Source organism: Ischnura elegans, chromosome 10, assembly GCF_921293095.1.
Source record: "Ischnura elegans chromosome 10, ioIscEleg1.1, whole genome shotgun sequence".
Lineage (NCBI taxonomy): Eukaryota > Metazoa > Arthropoda > Insecta > Odonata > Coenagrionidae > Ischnura > Ischnura elegans.
In genome coordinates, this window is record NC_060255.1 from 23,496,412 (window position 1) to 23,521,675 (window position 25,264).

At 39.2% G+C, this 25,264-nt stretch overlaps 1 protein-coding gene across 3 annotated transcripts; it reads right to left on the reverse strand.

Moving 5' to 3' along the window:
- Positions 1–1,101: 1,101 nt before the first annotated feature.
- On the reverse strand, positions 1,102–25,247 carry LOC124166820 (formin-like protein 5). 3 transcript variants are annotated; one of them, XM_046544516.1, is made up of 12 exons: positions 24,936–25,246; positions 24,639–24,766; positions 24,449–24,556; positions 23,333–24,367; positions 22,382–22,625; positions 20,914–21,074; positions 19,178–19,360; positions 8,368–8,501; positions 6,201–6,452; positions 4,628–4,788; positions 3,829–3,958; positions 1,102–1,394 (listed from the first exon to the last, which is right to left on the reverse strand). In XM_046544516.1, the coding sequence occupies exons 1-12, from the start codon at positions 25,211–25,213 to the stop codon at positions 1,368–1,370; spliced, it is 2,841 nt and encodes a 946-aa protein (XP_046400472.1). In that variant the 5' UTR covers positions 25,214–25,246; the 3' UTR covers positions 1,102–1,367. The 3 variants fall into 3 exon arrangements, with proteins under 3 accessions (XP_046400472.1, XP_046400471.1, XP_046400470.1); XM_046544515.1 differs by having other exon boundaries at positions 22,382–22,613; positions 23,333–24,556; positions 24,936–25,247; XM_046544514.1 differs by having other exon boundaries at positions 23,333–24,556; positions 24,936–25,247.
- Positions 25,248–25,264: the final 17 nt, after the last annotated feature.

Sequence of the window (25,264 nt, forward strand, 5' to 3'; positions counted from 1 at the left end):
TGGAAGATAAAGACAAATATCTTCCAAAGAACCCATGTTTTACCTCCACCAATGGGCAGAGATGTTGGCTAATATATGGTAATGTACACTCTACCTCGGTATATGCATAGGCTCTTCCCTCATCTGAAGGTCTCAGTGGAACATGTCTACAGTCTCTCAGCTTGCTAAAATTGAACTGTAGTCTGCCAGTCTTCAGCAGTAAAACAAAGACATACCTACAAAGCCTGTAACCAGCTGGATATAAAATATTCATTTGCACAGTAATCAGCAGCAAAAACTCACCTCCAGCAGACATAAGTGGTCAGAACTCAGCACACAGGAGCATCTTGAATCATCAGTGAATACAACAGCTTGTTCAATATGTACTTGAATGCAGAGCAGGACAAACTGCAGAATCATCTATCAAGGATGGCGAGATGGTTCATGGATGCAGTCCCACAGTTGGTGTTGAAATACATCCAATGGCTAGGCAACACTACCATCCAGTTGTTAAACTATCATACATAATTGAACAGGCATTGTTGTCAGTTTAGTATTACCAGTCAACGTTTTTATGGTCAGCAATATTCTTGTGCATCATGTTCTCGAAGTTAAGCTTCTCTTGCACACCGTTTTTAGATTTTTGTTGTGCAATCACAACACGACTGATTCTTCACATATCCAAGTAATCCATTTGATCAAATCTATGAATAATAGATTAAACCATCAATAAATTAAACATTACTTATGGAAGACTGCACAGTGACATAGCTATGAAAAGAGAAGACCTTATGCCATATACTAAAATCAGGTGACTTGGGCCTACTGCGCTGAAGTTCATAAAAGAAATACTAGTAGTACGGTAAATAGAATGCCATCATATAGCTATATATATTTTCTCATCTTCTTAGCAATGCCTTGCTATAAGTATAATCCATAGCAAGTGCAAACATTTATGGGGACATAGGCACTTTGCGAATCAGAAACGCAGACCATTGGAAAAGCTAATTATAAAGGAAGAGAAGACTTCAAAACTTGCTGGCAATGGGCATAGCATATCAAAAAGAATGATGGGGTGAGAAACAAGATGGGACAAATATAAATGATACGTGAGATACAATCCTCATTATAAATTTTTCAATTTATTATATATATATTTGTAAGCACAAAGGCATTAACATTCAATTTATGTACACATTATTTCGATGTTTTGTAATTTTGGTACCCAATGAAAGAATAAAGTCACTTTGTCACAAAGGAATCCTGCCTCAAGTATACAATTATCATCTACATGAGGCAGATGACTATACAATGCAATTGATTGGCATTATAAATATGATTCCTTGTAAAAATGCACACCACTTGGTTGAAACCATTAGATATTGATATCAATAATATGGCCTCCTTGGGTTGTTCTGAAATTGGAAATTAAAATGACATATTAGCCATTAAAGAAAAAACTCGCAAATCAAATTTAAATATCTTAACTTACTCTGTGATAAACAAAATTTATTCTTCTTTAGTTACAAAAACAATCAAAACTTGAGATCTGTTACCTCCCACCAGCATTGACACTTTTTACAAGATAAGAAAGAGTGATTGTTGGAAATCAAATGTTATTATTCACTGTGATTCACCTATACATATTTAAAAATTGAAAGACCCGAATTGATTCACATTTTGAAAAATAATGATAATATAAACTAAGGCCATTATCTATTTCTCCCATTGGTTCCTTCTCTCCCATGACCATTAACTAGTTCCATGATGACCTAGATTAAAGGGAAGCGCAAAAGACAAATTACTTAAAAGAGGAATGACAGCTAAGTATTCCACTTCAATTCTGGACCATTTGAAACACATGTATATGTATTGAGTTTTTTTAATTCATGTAGTTCTAATTCTTTGGAATGACGTCAGAACAGTGGTGTAACTAGGAATGTGCTTCGGGGGGATGGGATGGCCATCCCCAGACATGGGGGGATACAGGATAATTTTTGAAAAATAACATGCCTGGAAATACACTTTGCATCATTTTGGCACTAAAGAAATAACTTTGAAGAGATGCAGTTACAACATGTCAAAACTAGACAATAGAATTAATAATTATTTTATTTCTCTGAGGCTTTGGGGGGATAGATCCTCCCTCCCCCAATACTTATGCCACTGGGTCAGAACATGTATTGATAGTGAAAATAAGGATTTGCATTTCCTACCTGTACTACCCCATGAAAAATTCTTTTTACAGTTCTTCTAACAGAATTAATTTCCTGCCTTTTTGCCTAATAATAGTTTTTAGCTATTTATGACTGGACATTGCAATGTATTCACACATTTATGCCACATCATCTTTATGATTAAAAAAATACCAATTGATAAAGGTCTATGAAAGGAAATTTGAGTATTTTCCATGGGATTTTGTTGAGTATTTCCTTGTATATGTGACAGGCAAAAGGTATTTTAGTCTTTATACTTAGGAGAGGGGATGACCTAAAGAAAATTTGATGTTACCATGAAAGAATATAATAAATAAGGATTAAAAAAAGTCACTTTTAACTACACACATTTGTAGATTAAGAGCACAGCTCTCATTAAATCCCAAGTCATCAAAATATGACATTCAGAGTAAAAATAAAGTGAACAATGGCAAAAAATAGGAATCAAGATAGAAAAGTATAAACCAAGATGAGAAATTGAAAGTGATCACTTGCTTAGGAAATATAGAGCATCAAAGTGATATTGTGCGTAAGTTAAGCTCACGGCGTCAACATCATGCACTATTACTCTGAATAAAGACGAGGTTAAAACGTCGGTGACATCAGCTGCACCAACTTCAGCCAAGCGGTCAATACGTCAAGGTCAAAGTTCATTTCTGGAAAAAACAGAAAGACTTCTAACTAACTGGATTTATAATATGTGGTTGAATGATGTTCCTCTATCACAGGCAGTTATTTGTGCAAAAGCTGTGGCTTTATTTGAATCTATTAAGTAAGATGAGGGAGGTGATTGCTTCGAGACATTTAGTGGACGCTCCGCTTGGTTCTAGAATTTTAAACTTCGCCTGAAAACTGGTGTTTTAGTGCTACGATATCAGGTGAATCTGCAAGTGCTGATAGCACAGGTGCTGAAACATTTTCTGATGAACTCCAATCTATGATTGAGAGTGTATCCTTTCCCCCTCAACCAGTTTTTAATGTCGACGAGACTAAATTGTTTCAGAAGAGAATGCAATCTTGTTCATTCATTTTCAGGGAAGAGTTAGGTTTCAAGGCATTTAAAGACTGATTCACGTTGCTGCTTGATGCTAATGCCTCGGGGGACTTCAAATTAAAGCCAGTTATGATTTATTATTCACTAACTCCTCGAGCAGTGAAACGGTATTCAAAGTAGCATTTGTCTGTTATTTGGATGAGCAACAAAAGGGCCTGGGTGACACAAGAATTGTTTTTAGACTGGTTTGAAAATTCGTCAACTGCCGGCAATGCATTACAAACCCCTGAGATAGCATGCATTTTTTTAGAATGTTAGGCCACCCGCTCGAAAGGTAGGAATTTCAAAAGCACGTCAAAATTTATTTTAACAAGAAAATAGTTCTTTTGATGCGTGCCTACTATCATTAAAGATATTTTTAATTATAAATAAGGTCTTCTAAGGCTGTTGAAAGTAATCTATGTATGTGGTTTGTAGGAAATTCGATACCCAACACCTATGCTACCGGGAACGCATCCCTATCTTCCCAATGTTAAAATGCTCTCGTATAATGCAAAGTTGCATAGCACAAAGACCCCAAGGAATGCATCCCTTGCGCTAAGCGAGGCATGGGTGTACTTAGCAAGATGGATTACTTACCAATGGATTGGGCCTAAATCGGTATGCAAGCATCATTCTTTTCCGGTAAGCTTCATACTCATCATCATCCCTGGACACATCATCAGGACGGTCAAGTCCCAAGCCCTGATTTTCTGGACGAGAGGAAGCTCTGAGGACAAGAGAGAAAAAAAATACTGAATTCATTGGAACCCCAATCCAAATTTATTAAGCCGAGAACCTTATCATAAGATAGAACGAAAACTTTACTCCATCTTCAGAGCTCTGAGAAAACATTGACTGGAACCAGTCAAGAGACCTATAGCTTTACCGGCATCAATACACTATCCAGAATTCTTAACCCTGCTGAAAACATTTAAATTTTGTTTGAATACCATGAATGTGAAACACTTGCTTTGATTACACAAAAACTTTCAAATTACAACTCATAATATTTTGTTTTACTTTTACTTGATTGAATATATATATCTTTACATAAAAGAGGATGTCTGTTTCTCTGTCCGCAATGCGCTCCCATATAATAGCACCGATTTCCACCAAAGTTAGTGCATAGGTGCACCTCATGCTTCCAAGCCCTGTAGTGCTAATTTCAGTTGCATTCGACGTGTCCTTAGAGTTGTTTTCTCATTACTGCTTGTTATGTCACATCATACAACTTCTGCGGTAAATTTATGTTCTTAGTTTCAAAGCATTAACATAGAGTGCACTGTTATAAAAAGCACAACATTTCTGATACCTACCCATCATTATAAACTTTTTGATATCCACCTGCAATAACATATCAATTTCAAGAGTTAAGATGAGGCAGCATTTTACTCACTTGTTAACTGGGTCTACTATGCCCTGCCCTTCAGATCCAAGGCCTTGACCTTCAGTCCACCCTAGCTTCTGCAGCATTTGAAAGCCGATATTATTCTCTCTAAGTTTATACTCTTTGTAATCAGAGAGATCTGGCTCACGCCCCTCCTTGAGGGCATTGTACTGTAAACAAAAAGACAGTCATTAAAAATTTTTCAATTCAAAAATCACTATCTAAAAACTAGATTTCACTCAGCCAAACAATTTCGTGATAATGTTTACATCCTACGCGATCTTAATCAAAAGTAGTTACTCATGGACGGTGATTGCAGTATCTTTGCGGTTCCGATATTCTGCAATGGCTAATTAGAGCGAAGAGCGATATTGGCGTATGTAAAGGAGGCTGAAAAAATACTGAGAGGCCGCAAGGTGGGAAGTAATAATTATACTTGCAATATTTTCAGTTTCACGCTCAGCATCATGACCACATATCAACGGTTCCTGTATTTGTCTTTGCAACTCATTGAGATGAATAAAGAACATATAACTTCATATTACTCCTCAAGAGATTTTCCAATCCCGAACATAAACACTATATAAAGCCGTATCTTTCCTAGGCACTCCTGGCGAAGGACGAAAGTCGTCCTTGGATAGCCTCGAAAGCTTCTTACGTGATTACCATCTAGCGGAGATGATACGAACTGTTGTGGGGATCCATGGAAGATGATTTGTAAATGGAAAGCCGCGTCGCTGTTACCAGTCTAGCTTTGTTTGACGTGCATTGTAATGCAATAATGTTTTGATTTAGCTGATTAAACCCGACTATAGGCATGCGTAATACTTTGAGAAACTTGATGATACGTAGATGAAATTGAGATTAGAATTATCTTCAATACTGAGGTTATCATACACAAAGCCAAAAGACAACTGCTTAAAATCAAGATGAGTGGGCTCTTTGCGGCTGGGGTTACGCTGCGTAAAATAAAAAAAACTGCATAAAATCAAGAAAAGATGTAAAACCGAAGTTTCACCGTTGCAATTCTTTGCTTTGCTTTCCGGCCAGACGTGAGTGTCGCTGCATAAAAAACAAGACTTAATGCAAAATCAAAGTGCGTAAAATCGAAGTTTTAGAGTAATCACAATTGAGATTAGTTCTCTCTCTTTAGCAATACTAAAGATTAAGACATTTAAATGAATGTGTGTGAATAGTGGGAAGAAATCTCACTGGTTGCTCCATTAACCACTGCCATGGCCACATTATTTTTTACTGGGAGAATGACAACATTTGAGGAAATAAAAATGATATCAAATCTGTCCAATGCCAATTCATTTTAACTTTCGCCAGAAGCAGTGACGGAGATGGATGGTAAGTGTGATGTGCTTTACTACAGACAATAACTTTGCCAAAATCACATTCCTACCCTGTCTAATGAATTCTTGAAAATTGTCACTGACATTAATAACAGTTTTGTCAGTTGCAACAGGTAGTTTTGAAAAGAGAATGATTTTCGACATTCATGGATTCATACATAATTCCTGATTCTCCCAATTGATGGACACCCTGAAGAGGTTACACAATTTTAAAATAAGCTTACCTTCTCCAAAAATTTTTCCAGCTCATCGGGAGGCAAAAAATCACCAATGTGATGCTTTCCTTGGGCTCTCCTCGTCAACTCCTCTGCCCACAGCTGGGTTGCTTCCATTTCTGCAGAACGTAGCTTGTGCTCCCACGTACCCCCACCCTCCGTTTCTTCATCACTGTCGTACTCGTACTTGAATTTCCCAGCACGCTGTAGCCTTTCTATTTCTTGTCTTTTCTTCACCATGTCTTGGTACAGAAGATTTATCTTGACAGCAAAAAGATAACAGGATAATTAAAATTGTATAAAAATTTCCTTCAAATTAACAATATACATGTCATGCCAAGGTGGTCAGTTAATGGTAGGATTGCTCTCTAAGCCATCTTGGGAAATTTTAAACAATATTCCACAAGAGAAATCATCAAGCGCTAGGTAATACCCTACCTCATCATAAGAGCATATGCATAAGAAAACAGAGAATTAATGAGGCCATGGCACAACAATTGAGTATAATTCCAAATAAAATCTTGAAGTCATAAGCTGAACAGTACAGATAAACAATAGAATAGATAACAACAATAGAACTCTGATATGATCAATGTATCCTCTGCTATAAGATGCTTTGAGGTTGGTAACCAAGTGTTTACATGTTTTTTGTTGGCAATATATACCATATCTTGCTTTTTGCATTATAAATTACTATAAAGAACCTAGTGAAATTCAGAAAAATATTATTTTGACATTTTTTAATATAGCACAGTTTTTAACTTTGAAAATTTGTATCGTTCAACTACCATGGCATCAATGAAAATATGTACTAGCATCAATAAACCATGTAATAAGATTATTTTGGTTCTACTTCTGTATCAGACATCCAAAAGGTATAACTAGAAATAATTTATACAAATATTTTCCACAATATCTACTTTCCCTTCAGTAATTTATCATGGTGATGAATGCAGTACATTATACCACAGGTTATACCTCAATGGAACTCATTAAGTATGACAATGACTGCCATATCACAGAGTGACATTGAGATTTGAATATCTAGTTAATAGTAACCCTCGCTAAAATCAGCCAACTAGGAAGATACTGTCCAACCTCTAATTTACTTAATTCTAAAGATGAAAGGACCAAAATTATGGGACTAAGAAAATCAGAAGGTTTTTTAAAAGGGAGGTTGAATCGGTGTGCTGCAGGTTGCAAGTATTAATTACCACGCAGACATGTGAATCTGCCATTGATTACATAATCAATTCTTAAAAGTGGCTTTATTTTCAATTTCACCTTGCCTTTATACATAGAACGATTTTGTAGAGGTGGTAATAATATAATTACTCTTACAAGGAGGAGGAATTATGAGAAACAGTTTTAATTTCCTCTACTCGGCCAATGGGTTATTTCGAAAGGCTGCTGGAGCCACAGCAAGCGCTTCTGCATAATACTTGGAGGCCGGTAAAATGTGCTCATAGTCTCTTGTGGGATGAAGTCGTTTTCTAATTCTAGCTTCTCTTTTTCCAGTCTAAAGCATGACCAAAGTACCTACTATCGGTACAAAAAAGGTGGAACGCTAAACTTAAAACATTTGTATGGAATATGCCGAAGCTCCATAGAGTCATGTAATATGCCGTTTTACTCATTCTTTATTCGACTACAACAAAGAATCATTAAACATCATTTAAACGTTAACGTTTAGCTTCTACAGTCGAAGGAGTGAAGAAGAACTCGCAAAAAACTGTGAGAAAGGCGAAACGATCATCTTCCTCAACTTGTCACGGGCAAAATATTTTATTGGTGCACTTCATTGTTTTTTAATTTAGAGAACAACATCTTTGCATCTCAAATAGCTTTTTAAAATAAAATTTTACTGATTCTTTGATTTTTTGAAATGGCCGACAGGTAGTTAACAATTTTCAAGGTGTAGGAAAGTACATGAATATTGAAGTTACCTATGCTATATGGAAAAAATATTTCCAAACTTTTCATGTAAGGAAATGTTGATATTGTTCCTCTAACTTAAAAAAGAAGTTAGGAAGGACAGGGTGGAAATATGAGGGGTCACTGGAGCCTATAACCATTGCTGTGTAGCATTTCAAGAATTCAAGAATATCAGACATTAATTACTTACTAAATTAATTACTTTTGTCTTCCAGTCTACCATGGAGACTAAATAACATACCTTATAGTGATCCTCAGCTTTCTTCCAGTCTTCTTCTGATAAGTCACAAGTTCCAAATGCTTGAATGGCATATTGTATGAGTTGTGGATCTGTCCTGGTTACTTTGCTTAGGAGGATTTGAGCACCTGTATTACCTAAACAAATTAAGACGAGATGAAATGAATTTTTAAAAGGAATAAAAATGATAATTTACGGTAATGTCTTGCTGAATTTCTTGGTAAATAAGATTAGAACATTTGACCTCATTCCCTTTACCAGATTTTTGTCAAAGTTATTTATTAACTACCACAGCTTCAATTTCAAAATAGAAAAAGAACTATTTTCTTAACCTGCAACCTATTCCTAAGGAAAATGCTACGCATATTATTTTAAGACCAGAATAGATCGCGATAAGTTGGAATTACTGCATCAAATATTGAATGCAAACAAAAGGATATGAAAATATTAACACGAAGAGAATATTGTGTTTTTCGATCTATTTTAATTTCTTCACACATAAAATTAAAAAAAGCAAAAACAATAATAGGAAAACTGCAATGGAATGGTCAAATATTTTATTTCTTCAACTGAAAAATTAACTCTTGATAATACAAAGTCATCAGGTCCGAAAAATCGGTACTTTGTAATATCGAATTTCATAATTTCAAAGATTTTTTAATAAACAGCATGAAAAATTTACAGTAGAAGTTAGTTATATTGACTATGGCCAGTAGCAAGGGTAGCTCTGAAGCACATGATTTTTTTGTTAGTTGGCCCATGAAGAAAAGCATATTGATATCTCCACTGCATAAGCACTCAACAATTGCCCACCGAATCCACGAATGCTAAACGCTGACATAAATGCTCACCCCCAATTCCCCAAGCTTCGGAGGAGAGCGTTTGTGCTCGGGCTACTGCCAGCTGAGCGCATTCATGTTGTTTGGCTACTAGATGAGCGGATTTGATTCGGTGGGCGATTGTTGAGCATTTGTGCATTCGTGGTATCAATATGGAAAAGTTACAAATGCTCATATAAAATATGGCTCAGATACAATGGTTATAATGCGTCCATTTCACATTGGATGTAGTCCAGAATGTAAAAACCTCAGACTAACCCTAGGCTAAACTTTGTTCTCAGGATGGTTGTAAGCTTACTTCAGACAATTTCACCAAAATAAGGTGTCATGTGACAGATAAAAGAAACCTAACTGGGCTCACCATGGTCTGGATGCATTAATCATCTAATGGGCATTACCAAAGGTAAAACAATTTCTTGAGTGCAATCTTCTAACACATCATTTGTCTGTGGTCCATCCCTCTCATTACATGTAATTTCCATCTACTAATATTTCAATTCCATTCCACACATGGCTAAAAAATAGAAAATTAAAATAATCTGCAATTGTGAATACGTCCTTATTAATAGTTCTGCAGTCTAGTTTTTTGCCTTTCTTGGCAAAACGAGCACATACATATATCTTCTTCTGGGGGATTGAGGTTGAGGTTTGAAATTTCAAAAATAAATTTCTATTTTCTAAACTTGGTATCATCAAATGTGCTGTGTACGTAACACTGGCTATTCATCAGGACCAAAAGTTTTGCTTTGTTTAATTGAAACTTCACATTATGTTCCTTTATATAATTGAGACTATCATAAACTATGAGGTACATTCTCTGAATATGCAGCATGTTAGAGGCGGTGATTAGAGATAAAGAAGAGAACTGAAGTGTAGAAATTATCACAAGAGAGACAGAAAATCTAATAAGGATGATGCAAGGAATCAATACTAATATGGTGGTTCAATATGAACATTTAACATAAAAAATGACTATTGGAAGCTTTTACAGTTCTCCATTGCAGGGAAACTAATGCATAGAGATCTATTTGAATACAACTTTAGGTAAAATCATAAATTATTATTATAGTATTCTACCGATTAAGGTAGGTTTCCATGGAGTACTAAAGAGGTGATCTGGGAGCCTCCCTTTCCTTCCAGCACTGCCTTCTTTAATTCCCTGTAAGGCCTACTCTCTTTCAATCTATCTAAAAATCCTATTCTTTTCCTTCCCCTCCCTCGTTTCCCCAACATTCTATCCTCTAACACCATTTTCAACATCCCCTCACCGCCAAGCACTAACTCCATCCAAACCTTCTGTCTCCTGCGTATCTCATCTAAAAGCTGCCTCTCCTCGCCAACCATATCCAGAACTTCGTCGTTCCTTTTCCTCTCCGTCCATTTCACCCTCTCCATTCTTCTCCATACCCACATCTCGAATGCCTCCAATCTTCTCTCGTCTTCTTTCCTCAGTGTCCACGTTTCCGCACCGTAGAGAGCTACACTCCAAATCAAACTCTTCACTAACCTTTTCTTTAAACTCCTACACAACGATCCTCTCAGAAGTTCCTTCCTGTTCATGAAAGCCTCCTTCGCTAATGCTATTCTCTTCCTGATGTCCTTACTACTGTACCCGTTTTCCTCTAACGTACTGCCTAAATAGTTGAATTGCTCAACCTGCTCAAGTTTTTCACCACCCACCTTTATCTTGAGTCTCACATCCCTCGCTCGTGATGCTTTACAAAACCGCATGACCTTAGTTTTCTTGTGATTAATCCTCATCCCAAACTCCTCGCAACGTTCGTATAACACATCCACTAGGGCCTGAAGCCCCCTTGCTGACTGACTGATCAACGCCTGGTCATCCGCGAATCTCACTGATTTGAACATCATTCCTCCCACTTTTATCCCAGCTTCTAACTCATCCCACGCTTCCCTTACCATCTCTTCAGCATACACGTTAAAGAGCAGCGGCGATAGAGGACAGCCTTGCCTCACACCTCGGCCAATGCTTGCCCACCCAGATTCTCCGTCCGCTATCCTCACTTGCGCAGTCTGGGCCATATACAGATTACGAATCAGTCGTCTATCCCTCCAGTCTACACCTATTCTCTTGAGAATATCCATTAACTTTACCCAGTTCACCCTATCAAACGCTTTTTCAAAATCCACGAAACACACATATACGTCCTGGTCATATTCTAGGTTCCTCTCCACGAGGGACCTCATTATTGCTATTGCATCACGAGTTGACTTCCCTCTTCTGAAACCAAACTGATCTTCGCCCAAATACTCGTTTGCCCTTGCCTCCATTCGTCTGTTCAATATCCTCAGCACTACTTTCGCCGCATGGGATATTAGGCTGATAGTCCTATAATCTCCGCATTCCACAGCTTTCTTCTTTTTCGGAAGCGGACTTAAAACCGTCTTCATGAAATCCTCCGGCCAACATCCCTCCTCATAGATCTTGCGCACTAGTTCGAAAAACCTTTTCTTACCTTCCTTCCCTAGATTTTTCAGAAGCTCACACGGGATGTTATCCACGCCTACTGCTTTCCTAGCCTTCATATCACGGAGTGCTCTCTCTATTTCTGAATCTAATATCTCCGGCCCAAGATTATCCTCCTCCACTGCACTTTCCTCCTCTAGAGTCAATCTCTCTGGTCTGTTCGTTCCATCATACAGGTCCTCCACGTATTCCTTCCACCTACCCTGTACCTCTTCTCGCTCGGTTAGCATCCTCCCATCTTTAGCCTTAATTTTAGACATGGCTTGTCCTCTTTTGCCGCCCGATAGCGACTTAACTTTGGCGTACAAGGCGCCTACTTCTCCATCCTTCTGGAACTTTTCCATTTCCTCGCACTGTCTTTTCCACCAAGCCTCCCTTGCCCTCTTAGTTTCACGTCGTAATCGATTATTAATTTGTCTATACATTATTTTGCCCCGTTCTTCCGCTTCCTCCTCTCCTCCATTTCATTTACCATTGCCTCCGTTATCCACGGCTTCTTTATCCTTCTACTGTCAACGTAACCAATTGACTTCTCCGCCGCTTTGACTATTCCCGTTTTTATATTATCCCATCTTTCCTCTACCGTCTTGGTACTTTCAATCTCCCGTATACTAATGCCCACTAGTTCCTGATATTCTCTCCTAATACTCCCCTTCAGGGCTTCTACGTTCCATTTCTTCGCCTTCCTAACTTTCATAAGTCTTTTGAATCTTACGTTGCATTTCATGATCACTAGATTGTGGTCCGAATCCGCATCCGCTGCAGGGAAGCTGCGCGAGTTTTTCACACTGTTCCTAAACCTCTGTCTTACCATAATGTAGTCTATTTGATATCTCCCCGCATCCCCTGGACTTTTCCACGTGTACCTTCGCCCTTTATGATGATTGAACCACGTGTTTGTGATGAGTAATTTGTTTCTCCTACAAAATTCTGCTGCTTTCTCTCCCCTGTCGTTCCGTATTCCTAGACCAAAATCTCCTATTTCGTTTCCATCCCTCCCTTCCCCGACTGAGGCGTTCCAGTACCCCATCACTAACAGATTTTTCTTACCCTGTGTGTCTCTAATTATTTCCTCGAGCTGTTCATACACCTCATCTACTTCTTCCTCCCTATGATTGCTAGTGGGCATGTAAACTTGGACCACCACAAGGTTGGTGGGCCGCACCTCAATTTCTACCACCAGAAACCTATCGCTTACCTGGTCTATACAGTGAAACCTCTATACAACGAACCCCTATACAACGAAATTTTAAGAAAACCCCTCTATTTCGAAGTCAATGGCCCGGTCCCGGTTCCTTCCAATGGTTAATGCACGCAAAAAAACCTCGCGTAACGAACCTCTCTAATTACGAAAACTCCGTACAACGAAGTCCACACTTGGGCCCAAAACAGGAAAAGTGCCCCTCTAGAACGAATTATTGAGAATAAACGCAGTATTTTACATTTTATAATTTTTCCTTAGATATTTACGTAATAAGCAGGAAGTAGAACTGCAGCGGAGGGTGCCGTTGACGTGTCTGCTAAGGCAATGAAGATAGTATCGACGGCAACATCGGAAAAGGCGCAAGCTCAAACGGGCCCTCGGATTCACATGCATATTTTCTAAACGCGTGAGAGTGTAACACGGCCCCCATAAGTCATACTATGTAGGACTGGCTCGCCACCATCTGCTTGTCTCGTATCATTTCACTTTGCGACCCCTATTCCGAAAGTACGTATCAAATGTCTCTTCGGAGTTGTTGCGAGCGAAGTTGGGAGGGGAGTTGCCTTTTTCTCCCCCTCCCCCCCAGTTAGCCGGAGGATGAGAGCGGGTCGGATGACTAATAGACCGAGAGGGGCGGGGGCGTAACAGTGGCAGCCGGCCAGCTGTAACCCAGTACAGAAAGGTAACGTGAGAAGATTTCTACGTAATGTGATCTTGCTCGCTGAAGGCCATAGTCAACTAAGATAACTACTGATTACTCCTCTATCACCCTTCTCAGCTAACGGGGAGCGAAGCATTGGCTTTATTTGTACCTACTTTTTCTTATGGTGGGAACCGTCGGAGTTGACAATGTATGTTTACTATGGCGAAGTATTCAAAACTTCATTGGTTGGTGTTCAACCAATGAGCGCAAATTTTTGTCTACTCCGTCCCCATCCCAGAAGAAAATCTGGAGAATCCCCTCCACCAAATATATATATATATAACCGTCTTTTCCTTGATAGATGTAGTCTGTTAACCTGCAAGTGGTGCGTTTGCTCGAGATCGTACATATATTTGCTCGATTGCTTGAGGATACCATCTTCATTGTGTTTATGGAACGCCCATAATTCGACGGGGATCTGGTCCAACTGGAAGAATTTCGAAGCTGTTTTGGATTCCACGCCGATCGCCAAGAAATTTAATACTTGTGACACGGATTGGGCGAATACGTTGCGGAAGACAGGTAAGACTGAAAGCATTTTATTTGATGATTCTCTACCAATTTTTCTATTACGTCATGAAATTATTTTGCCGTTTAAAATCACTGATGTTTTGAAGTATTGCATCTCGTAAAGTAAATCATCTGTTGCAATTGTATAATAATCAAAGGCAATTTATTTCACAATTTTGAATAAAATTATCAGTGATCCTTCAAGATATAGCATTTTAACTACGTTTTTGATAACAAAATATTGGTACTCAAAAACTGCAGCTCCACTTTCGCGGCTAATTATTACGTTCTACCGCTTTATCCTATTCCCATCACCTGTGGCAATAAACCTCTTCCATACCTTCACCTACCCTTTCTCCTAGTGACATGGTATGACGAACGGCCTGAGGTGCCTTGCCTATCCCATCATACCTTTCCTCTTCCCGTCCCCCCTTCCAACCCGCCACGTCCCTCCAGCGCACCCGTTCCTCACTTGACCAGTCACTAACTCCCACCAACCAAATTTTCATGCATGGTACATACCTGATGGCATCGCTCAGCAATGTCAAGTAACGTAAAAGAATTTATCTTTAACGTTACTTCACATTATTTACGTTTTGATCAAAACCAAATATTTTTTATTTATCGAGGAATCACTGATGATATAAAAAATGTGGCTAGTCTTCAACTTATTTTATCTTCATCGCAATGGATTCAGTAGTAACAAAGATGCGACTCTTCAGACTCGAATATCTTTCCTGTGTGCGAGGACAATTGAAGACCGGAACTCATTCCCTGTTCGCTTTACTGATTATTAGGAGCTGAGAAAATATAGGAATAGTCTGTCCTAGTCTGCTTTAGTCATTACCTGTGGAAACGGCTGCACGAGTTGATTGTGACAACAGGATTTGCTTTTACGGTACGAACTGGAAAATATTTTGAGATTATTCTTTCTTAATTTTTCTATAAATTGAGTATTTTTCTGTTATTTTTATTCCTTCCTTATTATTATATTTATTCCTTTACAGTAAAATGGCCAATACCACCAAAAAACGCCGACAACTCTCCATTGAAACGAAGTTGCAAATTTTGGAATCGGTCGACACTGGAGAGAAAAAAACGGCAATTGCAGAGAGATTTAACATTCCGGCATCCACACTTTCCACAATTATTGCCAACAGGCACAAGATGGGAAATGGTATTGAGAAATTTGGTCCGGAAAGGAAGAGGTCTCGGTCATGCAAAAATGACGAATTAGACAGGAAAGTATTTGAGTGGTTTACGGAAGTGAGAAGTGCCAATATCCCGTTATCTGGGTCCATCCTACAGGACCGGGCGAAAACAATAGCCCTAACATTAGGGATAGATGATTTCCACGCCTCTAATGGATGGCTCTCAAGATTTAAGCGTCGGTGGAATTTGACGACTCTCAGGGTATGTGGGGAGGAAGCAGCAGTCGACGTGGCCGTGGTGGAGGAGTGGAAGAAAAATTTGCCTTCCTTGGTGGCTGGGTATGATCCCAAAGACATTTTTAACGCCGATGAGTCTGGCTTCTTCTATAATCTCCTTCCGGACTCCACGTTAGCTACCAAGGGAGAAATTTGCCATGGGGGCAAACGAAGTAAAGAAAGATTGACCGTTCTTTTCTGCACTAATAGTGACGGGTCAGAAAAGTTGAAGCCTTTCGTGATTGGTAAGTTTGCTAGTCCGAGGTGCTTCAAGCATGTTAAAAAATTGCCATGCCGTTATGGGAATAACAAAAGTGCGTGGATGACGGCAATTTTATTTAGAGATTGGCTCGCATCACTTGACGCAGTCATGGGGGGTAAAAATAGAAAAATTCTTCTTTTCCTTGACGGCTGCACCGCTCACAAAACATCAGATATGAAGCTGAGAAACGTGAAAGTCGTACATTTTCCCCCTAATTGCACGAGCAAAGTGCAACCACTCGATCAGGGGATTATTTCCCTCGTGAAGAGGGCATATAGAAGGCAGCTGGTTGAATATCTTCTACCTAGAATAGGAAACACAGAAGACATCAAGTCACTGAAGTGGAACATCCTGCAAGCCATTCAGCGTCTCTGTGTTGCATGGGATGGAGTAGAGAAGAGCGCAATCACGAATTGCTTCAGGAGGGCAGGCTTTCCCGGAGAGATGGACGTCCAAGACAACCCACAGCCGGAGGAGAGGGAGGAATGGGGCTAAGTCGCACAATTGTTAAACATTGAAGGGGTATCTTTCGAAGACTTTGCAAACATTGATGATGATCTCGCTGTTTTTGGCAAGAATGAGGACCCTGAAATAATCACAGAGACGCAGGATGTGAGCGATGAAGAGAGAGAAGAGTCCAGCAATTGCGTAGTGCGCCCCAGTTGGAAGGAAGTGGTGGACGCAGTAGATGTTTTGGAGCGAGTTTTTATTACTTCAGAAGATGGAATAGAAAATTTGAAAATTCTGCGGCAGGTTGAGCAAGCAGCCAGTAAAGAAATGAGAAAAAGGATGAGACAGACAACTTTGCAAAACTATTTTAAATAGAATAATTTTGGATTAAAAAACTTAAAAACAGATACCGTCTCTTATTTATTAACAATATTATTTAAACCCATTTTTTTCGAAATTTGTTTAAACTTCCTGAAATGTACTCATTTGCAAAGAATATGGAATGTTTCGGCTGAGGTAAGTCTCAAGAGAGCTGACTGTATATACAGCGAGGACAGTAGACGATGCTGTATTCATATTTGTGAGGAGGTAAGTGAAGGAGAGATAAATCGAAAGGCAGATTACTAATACATGAATTTTGTCCTCCTTCTGGGTGTGTGTCAAATAAGTTGGGTTACTTGAAGAGCGGCAGACCACAGGGTCACGCACTGTCGGAGACGCATGAGATTTCGGTTAGGGGAAGGGGAATCACTGAGGAGAGGAATGGGCGAGGGAGGGCTCCCCGAAGAAACGTGGAGGGGGAGGGGAGATAACTGCAGCATTGTAGAGAAACAGTCGACTAAGTGCGTAGTTCTTCTTCCTTTCGGAGGAGAAATGTTATTGAATAATAGACATTTTGGTATGAAATGTTTGGAAGTGGTTAGTTTTAAATCCACTCCTTTCCTCCTCATTTCAGTACGTGCGTGGGGTTAGACTTCTTGCTGTGTCCAACTGGAAATATTACCAGTGCAACTAGAGTTTTCAGATTATCGATCTTCGCCTGGCAAAGAAGTCCTTCAAGTGTCACAAAAGACGCGAAAAGGAGTGGGATCAGGTTCTTTCACGTGTTTTTATTCTCTGCTAACGTAACGTAACTGATTGCTAACGTAAGTCGTATTGAATTGGTTAGATAGTGCTTTAGTGACTAATTATTCCAGTTTAATAGTTTTGGCCTGCAAATGGCACATACGAGAGATACGTTCGGTAAAGGACTGAAAAACCACAAACCTCGCTTAAAATTGACTAACAATAAGTATGAAGAGGTGAACTGGATGAATTCCCAGCGATTCCAACTGTCCTTATACTCGGGGAATACTTTTTTGTTGTTTTTTGTGTATCAGTGGGTAAAGTAATTGCGTAAGCTTGGTTTCGCTGAGCGTAGCCCGGGGCAGCCTACTGATGACGGTTCCGGGATTTCCTTCCTTACCTTCCAATTCTATCCTCTCCCGAGAGCGTCGGCGGGCTCCTTTGTCGCGACGACCCCTTCCTTTTCCCTACCTTTTTACCACCCCCTCCTTGGGTAACTCGGGCGTATAAGTCTCGGACTTGGTTCTCGGGCTAAAGTTGAAACCGTATGGAGATTTTTAGTCTCTCCTAAACACTGGATGAAAGACGACAAAGCGTGGATTCAAATATTACCTGGCTTACTCGAGGATAGTACTGCGTTTTGGCACCGAGGAATGGGTGTACCAGCAGAATACCGATCGTGTCCAGCTTCTATTAAGTCATACCTGAGAGGAGTATCGGTCATACTGAATGCATTATCATCTGAGATTGCCATTGTTACTTCGATTGCCAACTTCCACGATTGTACTCGTGGTAAATAACACGCCCCACCTAACTTCCATCGTCGTTTATAGATATTAGTACATACCGGTCACGAACATAGATATTTACTGGAATTTCAATAGGATGCCAACAATGCACTTTATTTCGTAAGTCTTTGGGCAATATTGCTCTTTCAGGCAAATTTGCTGCACAAAACTGCCATTTGCAATCGACTTCAATTATTGCACTCAAAGAATAATGCCGACTAGATACTCAGGAAAATTATGGATCACTCTTTAAGACGTGATCCTTTGAATATTAATTTTGGCACTCCTTACATTTCAGGCCATAGTTAAAGTAAGCGATGAGACGTAGAGCAGAATGGATGATGAAAATAGTAATTTCAATAAGAAATACGCAGATTGAAAATCCTGCGGTGATAGCCACGGTATTAGAAGGTAAAAAATAAAAATTGTTTATCATCACTCTAGGGAAGGTTTTAATGGCAAATGAAGCAAGATTGATAAATTTACTCGACTTGCATCGTAAAGCACACGGAACACTTTGTGCCCCTGAGAAGACGCAACCCGCTCGTTACCACTATACAACGAAACCCTCTACAGCGAAGTCATGATTTTCCCGGTCCCCTCAAATTCGTTGTACGGAGGTTTTACTGTACCTACCACACGCTTACCCATCTTCCCGTTTAATACTAAAGCTACCCCTCGCTGGCTTTCTTCCCCTCCACTATATATAACCCTATACCCATCACTCCAATAGTCCCCCCCATCCCTCCACCTCACCTCGCATAATCCTAAGATGTCTATCCTCCCTTTATCCATTTCACTTTTGATATTTTCTAATTTCCCCGCCCTCATCATAGTCCTCACATTCCACGTCCCTACATTTATAAATAAAGAGATTAAAACACAAATGGTAATTTTCACACTATTTCAAAAAATAGCGTGGAAATTACCATTTGTGTTTTAATCGTGGATATAGCATTATTCCACAAAATCAAGCCTGAAACGATTTTATGCATAAATAAAGAGGTTCAGCAACACAGGTTAGCATTATCCAGCATTAAAAGAAATTTAGACCTTAAATAAAAAATGTCAGCATACTTAATACTCTAGACTCAGGTTGGTCCTTCATGTTTGAAGCATCTCCTGTGAACGAAGCACTGCCAGACGAATCTTCAGGATCCCAGCGACTTCTTCTCTTCTTTCTCCTTTGTACCCTGTTCTCTCCAGTTTCATTTGATCTCTCATCTCTTTGGCAATCATCAATCGATCTCTTACCCATGTCTACAATGTGAAAATTAATGAATTAATAGATACCAAAAGCATTTTGAAATTTCAAGTTAGAAATGGTGGTACTTTCAAATATGACCCATTCTAGCCAATTTCAGCAATTGTCAATACATACATGTCTTCACTCATGTCTTAAGTGTGAAAATTCAAAATATACATGTAATATTAATATTTATAAATACGAGGACAAAGTATTTACTGATATGAAACATGAAATTTTTGAGTTTTAACTTCATTTGTGACCTTCTGATAAAATTTAACAGACAGACAGCAACGGAAGGAAGGAATTGTGATGAAATAGCATACAGAGTGTTGAAGAAAAAACAAAAATTTTTGATTTTGATGTAATTTTATATTATAAGTAATGTTGAAAATTTATACAGGAGTGGGTCAGAGTATGCATCATGCGAGGGAATATTACCACCAATGGGACAGCAGCATAAAATGTTTCTGTCACGCTGTTGGTATTCCACCCAGCGGTCAAGTTCCATCTTTACACACGATCATAAAGCGAGTTCACAACTATGATGATGTTGTTATGCCTTTATAGAAAATGCTTAGTTGGAGTGTACTGTCCAAACCAACTGCTGAAAACATTGACGCTTGGGTAAAACTTCTCAGTTTCACCAACACCTTTCACACAGTGAGAAAGTTACCGAAAGGTGTGAAGTCCCTTAGTTGGGTGTTAGTTCTTTAATTTTAGAAAATGAAGAGAGCTCAGCAGTAACTATGATACCTTAATGTTAACTTTAAATGCTATAGAAACTTCTAGCGACTAAGCTTCGTTCTAATTTTTGCATTTGTATTTAAAGCACCTGTTCTCTGTAGAATGGTGCTATCTCACATTTGTTTAAATGACTTTCCCAAAAACCTTTCCAGGCCCATGAAACAGATTAAACAAAGTATCACTAATAATCTGGAGGGCATAATGAGCAGTGCTATGAATAACCTTCAGAATAACCAACTAAAATTTCACAATTGCTGTTAAAATAGTAATTTAAGATAGTACTCCGTACAAATGTTGCTTGCAATGTCATTTTCAAGATTTAAAATGCTTTAGCCGCAATCATGGTTATACATAAATAAATACAAATAAGGAGGATTGATTTAGGGTCATAATTTCATTACAAGGAAAAGATATAGCATAAAATTCATCTTCACACACTATGAGTTCTGTCACAAATTGTTTGGTGCAAATCCTACTCCACAATAGGAAAAAACTGTTTCATCAACATCAGACTATCATCAGCTCAAGGTAACTACACTTTTTCAATTAGCCTAGACAATTAAGAGATATAATCTATAACCAATAATACTTCAAACATGACCAAGATTCGATTTAAACCAAGTTTCATTTACGTTAAGTAAAAACAATATTCTAAATTCATTGAGGTGAAGTTAATACATAGATAAATATACCTTTCTCATTCACATTTCATTATTTTATAAATTTTTATTAATGTTACAACAAAGTTGTTTTAGATGTCTAATGACAAATGCATAAAATGAATCAACAAAAATGTTATGGCTAGTTTAATTGCACTTACTTTCATTATGGTGAGATTTCATTTCCTCTTCTTCTGGATTGTACCGCTCCCTAATGAACCCTGCATTTTTATCCTTTTCCCCCTCATGCTTATCACTCCTAATCTTATCTACTAAGCACCTATACTGGATATAAGCCACACTGTCCATCTGATATAAAAACCTGCAACAATCGAACAAAGGCAAAAAGGGAACAGATCGATTAAAAACTCAAGGGGATGAGAAGGACAGGTTTTTCCAAGGTGAATGCAACATTTATGTGGAATGGAAGAAAATTTAATACTCACTGATATCAAATGAAAATGAGTATTAACTGCAATTAAATTGCTGGAGACTAACTATTTCTTTAACATATTCACCATATCTAAATTACGTATTTTAATAAACATGGAATAGAAATCAACTCACTCAGCACAAGCATGAATTCTCATTCACTTTCCTTACATTATCCCAAAATACTGAAATTCTGATAGCTGCAGCCATAGTACCATCACTTCTTAGAGGGACACAAAAAACCACATTGCATTCATACAATGAGTTATGACCCTTAATTAAGACCACTGTTATCACTGGGACAAAAAAATAAAATCTCTAACTTATGAGAGTATTATGGCTACTAATGTAAGTCATAATTTTGAAAAATAAGGGACCGGGTAGTGTTTAGAATTGTTAACACCAAGCATACACCCATAACATTCAACATAATTAACGTCAAAACTTAAAGGTGAACACAATTACTTCTGAAATTTCATTACGTGACCACCCAAACTTCCACAAATGCCTTAGCAAATACATTTATAAAAGCAAAAATGAATTGGACATGCAGTCTATATCAAGTGAAATCTTTTTGCCAATTGCCCTGACATTGCAAGACTTAGCAGGTTTTCCAAAGAGTGACCATCCTGAAAGTGTAACAGGGTGTCCATCCAATCAAAGCAGAAAAATTCAAGCATAATTTCTGGCTTTCCAGGGAAATTTTGCAAAATTCCAAGTCAATCTTACATGATTACTGCGATACATAAGCATTTTATAACACCCAAAATTACTTCAATACTTTTAAATAATATTATTCTTTTGTATTCACAAGGAAAAGGAATAGGTTAGTTAACACAAATTGCATGTAAAATTAAAATTTATTCAATGCAAGCCAAGAACCTGCATTGACCTACTAATTAGATGGTGATGTCACCTGGAATTCTATCCTTCGTGTTTTTCCTCCAAGTCTCAATGCGATTGTAAAAATTCTACTAAACTACTGCACTTAAAATTACAGCAAACATGGACAGAAAATGGATATTGAATAGGAAAAACTTTACGAGAAATGAATTATAAATATAAGATTTTGAAATTCCAGGTTGGAGAAAAAATGCATGCATGCATGAATTATTCCAGGAACTAAAAATGCACGCACAATTCCCAGTTTTCCCAATCGCTGGACTCGCTGCGTAAACAAAGCTTCAGAACACATACCACATGGCAGGATCATCTCGATTCTTCTGCCTCGCCATCTCCTCAATCTCGTCCCCACCCTCAGCCACCATTCTAGCGAGCTGGGCGGCAGCTGGAGACACCTCGGGACTGACTCCCATGTGATGCTGCACAGGCTGCCTGGAAGCCATGGTGGCCGCCCCTGCAAGGTGCTGAGGTGGGGGAGGGGGCGGGATAGGAGGCATAGGAGGCGCCACCACTCCGCTACCAACAGCTGCAGGAGAGACTAGGAAACTCCGGTCACACAGTGTTTCTTAAGGTGGAATCTACAAACTGGACACAAAAGGCAACGCACAAACGCACACCCGAGTGCAATTGGCCACCAATGATATGCACTGCCACTGTGCACCAGGTTTGAAATCTAAGTGGATGCAATACTAGCACAGATGCAGTGTAAATGATTTTAATTCCTACTTGGCAATGACATTACACCTTCTGTCATGAATCGTGAACTTTGAAAAATCAGTATGTACTCTGCTAAAAGTGAAGAATCAGGAATCTCAATAAAATGTTATCAACTGACAAAATGATTTGCTTCACACGCATTGTATCCTATGGGCGACCACCAAAGCAATCTCTTAAAATACAATATAATAAGTGCTGTTGTTTGAAATTGAATTTTATCAAGCTATGAATGACAAAGAGGAATATTCATCAAGATAACAAAATAACCTATATCAATGAAAAATTGTATTTACTCCATCTCATTAGACATTTAAGATATAGCAAATTTTAAACATTTAAAATGGATGCCAAACCAATCACCATTGAAGATGAACACCGGTCAAATTAAAAGAAACAAGCACTGGGAAGATTTCAATTTTTCAAGAACAATTCAACAGGAAAAGCAAATAAGAATTAGCCAATTAATCCCACTAATGGACAAAATCAGGTACTTTAATATATACATAAAAAGTAAATCACTCAACTTACCTTGGGCCACCACTCCAGAATGAAAATTTTGTGACGGCTGTGAAGAACCGTTCATTCCGCACTGAGGAAGTCCATGTATTGTTTGGCCCATGACAGGAACACCGACGATTTGAGGTCCGGAAATTTGTGTTGGGCCCATTAGCTGCTGGGACACAACGGGAGGGTGGGTCAACGTGCCAGGCATAATGTTCGGGGGCATGGCCTGCTGGAGGTGTGGGGGACGGTTCTGCTGCATCTGTTGCTGCATGGGAGCACTACCGGCCGGGGGATAGGGGAAAGCTGCTCGCTGTGGAGGAGGGGGAGGTGGGGGCACCAGGTGCACAGCGGATGCACCCACTTGATTAGGGGGCGGGCCGATGACCCCCGGTCTAGGACCCATGTGGGGAGGCGGTATGGACATATTGCTGGGGATGTTGGGCGGCGGCGGTGGATGCGATGGTGGAGGTAACGCCATCGCCGACGGGGGTGGAAGCGGATTGGCATTGACCATTGGCGGAGGATGGTGGGAATGCATATTCATAGGAGGTGGTCCTCGGATCATTGCAGGAGGAGGCAGGCCTTGACACCCGCCCATGAGGAACTGTTCCTGAACGGTAACAGGCTGGGTTTGGATAGGACCTAAAGCCTGCGGGAGACTTCTAGGGGGTAAAACCTGAGCATGAACCACTGGCAAAGTTTGCACTTGAGGCACTGGGGCTATGGACATTGATCCCACAGAGTGAACGGATGTAGGCATCTGAGGAGGCATCACTGAGTCTGAAATGTCATCGTGTGTAAGTTGCGAGGGAGAGTAAGGTGAAGGCGGTCTTTTCTGCTCAACTATGTTCACAACACTAGTGTCTTGCTGTACATGGAAAGACTGTGAAGTAGGGACACCATTCCAAGATTGTTTATCAGCTTCCAATTTAACCTCCACTTCGGTGGCATCCCAAGCGTTAGAATTCACTTGCTGTTCTTGACTATTAACTTCTTCCTCTTTGACTTGTGTCAATGGCACTTGCCCTGAAGATAGGCGGGCGTCCGACCCTGATGAAGCTAACAAAGTGGCATTGTTAACATTTCCAAAATGGACATAAGAATCTTCGAATATTATAATTCCATATTCACCATATATACCTTGCTGATTATTTCCCATACTTTCTCCTGAGTTTTGTGAGGGAGAGGTGCTTTTCGAGTTACCAACATTGGCTGAAGAGTTATCTTCTTCTTTCTTGATTTTGGCATCTGCGGATTGTAATGCAAGATATTACAGCTATACAAATCAAAGATTTGAATCAGACAATATAATAACATGAACAATGAATACCTTTGACTCCCGAGAGCTTTTTGAACTGATCCATGAAACTGCCATCATTAACAAAGAGGTTCACCTTACCAGGAAGATTCACAGAGGCGTTCGCAGAAATTTGAGGGACTTCTTTTTGATCAAATTTGCTATTTAATGAGAATAATACTAAACATAAAATATATTCGCAACAATAAAGAGTAAATAAGTCCTTTAAACTGATAAACAACAAGGACATTGAAGCAACGAATCCAAGAACGCCCACGACAAAAAAGAGGGATTCTATTAAAATGAAAGAAAACAAAATGTTTTCATTACCTTTTCCAGAACGTCTTCTTTCCCGATTTATCTTTTAATCCACCACTGCTTTGTAACCCCGTTGAATTTCCTAGGTTACCTTTCGTGTTACCAGGAGAACTCTGGAGTTTTTTAAGAGCTTCTTCCGCCTCCTTTTGCTTCTGCTCCAGAAGTTTCGCCTGAATTTCCCTTTTCTTCTGTTCAATGAGCTGTTCCTGCTTGGACATCTGTGCAAACCTTTCATTTCGAGATGTTTTAGTTGAAAAAGGGTCGGCGCCTTTCACCCCGCGGTACGCCATTTTAGCTACATTGAGTGAAAAACAAACAACACAGAAAAGTTCGCAAGACGA